Genomic DNA, 2,963 nt, shown 5'->3' on the forward strand with positions numbered 1-2,963 from the left:
ACTCTACATGTTGCGACGTTACAACGTCATCATGTAACGTCGAAACATGTAGAGTCGTCAACCTTTTGAAGGCCATAGATAGGCCTAAATAAAATGTTTTTAAATTGTGAACTCAAGTTTGATTTTGACTACGGCTTCTAATTTGAAGGCTGTTGGTCGCCGTTTTAAGTAAACGTAATTAGTATGGTACGTCCTATTTTATTTCAGACTTTTTAAGCCTTTGTGAAGGTATTGTAGCCTTTCCTAGGTGTAAAGGGGGGTCATGTATCACTATCTCAGCAGTTTCAGTTTACAACCTTAATTAAACAGTTGATGCGTATGAAAAAGTAATTTCTACGTTATTTACGATTATGAATCTTATACTAAAACTTAACATGGTGTTAAAATTACCAAATTTTGATGATTGTTGCTCCAATGTAATTTATCAATTCAAGTAATCTTGACGAAACCAACTCAATTATTGAGTTATTCAAATGTTAGATATATTACAAAATTAAACTAGAAATCATCACAGACTCAAATAACTTTATTCAGTACCATCCAAGATATCAAAGCTTGTATGAAAAACAGGACAAATGAAGAATCCCAGAAAATAACCTCTTCATTTACATTTCATAACATAGATATGAAGACTTTTCTTGGCACCCGATAAACTGCAGGAAATTTTGTATTACCAATGTATTAAGTAAAACACATAAATACATAAGAATCCCCTGTAAAGTTGTTATCCTCTCCGCGTCGGAATTGTATACCCCAAGACCGTTTGTGAAATTCGTTAATCAACGAAATTGAAAATTACTATATGTCTACGCGAAGGTATGTCAAACTTTACTGAAATGATAATATGCACGCAGCATAAGAAATGTTATGTTGCAACAAAACAACACGTTATACCTTGTAAATCCATACGTGAACATGCAGGTTTCAGATAAAGACAAGCTTCAGAAAGAAGTGTTTTTCTTTCTGACCAATATTGATTCATTCAAGCTCCTAGTATTGTGGAATGTAGAGGACGTATTTCCGGTAATATTCATCTGCACAGTCTGGAACGTCCACGGGCCATGCGCAGTTGTTGGTTTTAGGGTTAAAAACTGTATTTACAGGGCAAGTGTGTTCAAACATTACAAAACTGTCGTTGTCAATAATACAACTGAAGAATCTTGAACAGACATGAGGATGGGGGAAAAACTTTTCGGGAGTACAAGGGATCCTGACAACAGAGGACGACGCTTTAGTGCGAGGTTTTGAAGTAGTGGTAGAAGACGGCAACTGAGTTGTGGTGCTAGTTGTCGATATCGTTGTTGACGGGGGTGTTGAAGTTGTTGTTGTCAAAGGATTCGTTGCAGTTGATGGAACTCTTGTCGTAGTTGTCGTCATTGTTGTCGATGATTCACTTTGTGGATGTTCTATCCCTGAAGAAGGAGTTTTTGTAGGGGGCAAGGGTAAATCATTTCGAGGGTCAGTAAATTCCTCATTAATAGCCCGGAGTAAGGGATAATTAACTCCGTGACAAGCGCCCGAAAAATCGTCAGTTTCAATGGACCAAACCATACCTCCACCAAGACCCATTGCTTTAGCAAAGCGAACCTAGAAAAATCAAGGAACACCCAACTATTGAATCTCCGAGTATTTAAATACTTAACCCTAACACTGTGCAGAATTTTATTTTCAAGTGGAATTACGTAGTTTTTCAGCAACTAGTGAAAGTACGTTACGAGTTAAATCATAGTCTTGGTAATACATCTACAAATAATTCATGTTCATAATAATAATATGGCACGAATAGGTATTATCAGCCATTACTTATCCTTAGTTTTATGTTCAGTATAATAATATGGCACGAATAAGTATTATCAGCCATTACTTATCCTTAGTTTTATGTTCAGTATAATAATATGGCACGAATAAGTATTATCAGCCATTACTTATCCTTAGTTTTATGTTCAGTATAATAACCTTTAAACTTCAGTTTGTTTGACTACGTTGATATGTCTGAAAGTGCTGAATACCCGTTGAGTTTAGGTTTAACGCTATTCTGTTATAACAAGTTTATCAGATAAAGATATTTACAATCCTTAACTCACTTTTCGCTTAATGCTTTCTACATCGTCGTAGCCAACCCACTGTCTGTCTTTGTAGGCATAGGGTGCCATGTAATACGGGTCTTGAACGATGGTCCAAGACTCTTTCTTCTGGGCTTCACAAATCTGTAAGAAGCAAATCGCCGAATTAGAAGAACTAGTAGACATACTCGTCCCAGTATAAGGGAGATACGAAAAGTAGGCATGGCGGAAATGTGACAAAAACGAAAAAATAATTTTTTAAATAACTAATTCTATATTTACTATCTCATCCCAAATTTGCATCGTAATATGATTAAGTCGCACACTTAACAACTACACATTTGCTGTTAGCCTATGGAAAACGTTGTTCTAAACATTACGTTCGGTGGGGGCGTTTGACAATACAAGGGAGGTAATTCAAAAAGTTGAGCTCGTTAGGACAGTCTCTGGATAGTATTTACTTTATTGACCAATTCTAATAACTCGCTGATCAAACTGTGGAAGAAGATAGTGAACAGACCGAGAGACAAAATAGCGTGTATTATAATAACATATAAAACGGATGTTTTTTGACAGTAACGTATTTTACATTAATTTGATGAGTAAACACCATAAAGCTTTTCATTGTAACAAATATAAACATTTATTTGACTAATATTACAGTTATTTGACACAAACAGTTTTTTGACTAATATAAACACCCATTTGACTAATATAAACAGCTATTTGACTAATATAAACAGTTATTTGTCTAATATAAACAGTTATTTGTCTAATATATACAGCTATTTGTCTAATGTATACAGTTATTTGACTAATATAAACAGCTATTTGACTAATATAAACAGTTATTTGTCTAATATAAACAGTTATTTGTCTAATATATACAGCTATTTGTCT

At 34.5% G+C, this 2,963-nt stretch overlaps 1 protein-coding gene across 1 annotated transcript in view; it reads right to left on the reverse strand.

The window, feature by feature from the left end:
* Positions 1-555: 555 nt before the first annotated feature.
* LOC106471791 (chitinase-3-like protein 1) overlaps positions 556-2,963 on the reverse strand; it is a 27,816-nt gene continuing 25,408 nt past the window's right edge. The window contains exons 7-8 of the mRNA XM_013932413.2: positions 2,085-2,207; positions 556-1,587 (exon numbers count right to left, since the gene is read on the reverse strand). Coding sequence (XP_013787867.1) covers positions 991-1,587; positions 2,085-2,207 — 720 coding nt within the window. The 3' untranslated portion in view covers positions 556-990. The remainder of the gene's footprint in view (positions 1,588-2,084; positions 2,208-2,963) is intronic.

This window comes from Limulus polyphemus, unplaced genomic scaffold, assembly GCF_000517525.1.
Source record: "Limulus polyphemus unplaced genomic scaffold, Limulus_polyphemus-2.1.2 Scaffold4861, whole genome shotgun sequence".
NCBI classification, from domain to species: domain Eukaryota; kingdom Metazoa; phylum Arthropoda; class Merostomata; order Xiphosura; family Limulidae; genus Limulus; species Limulus polyphemus.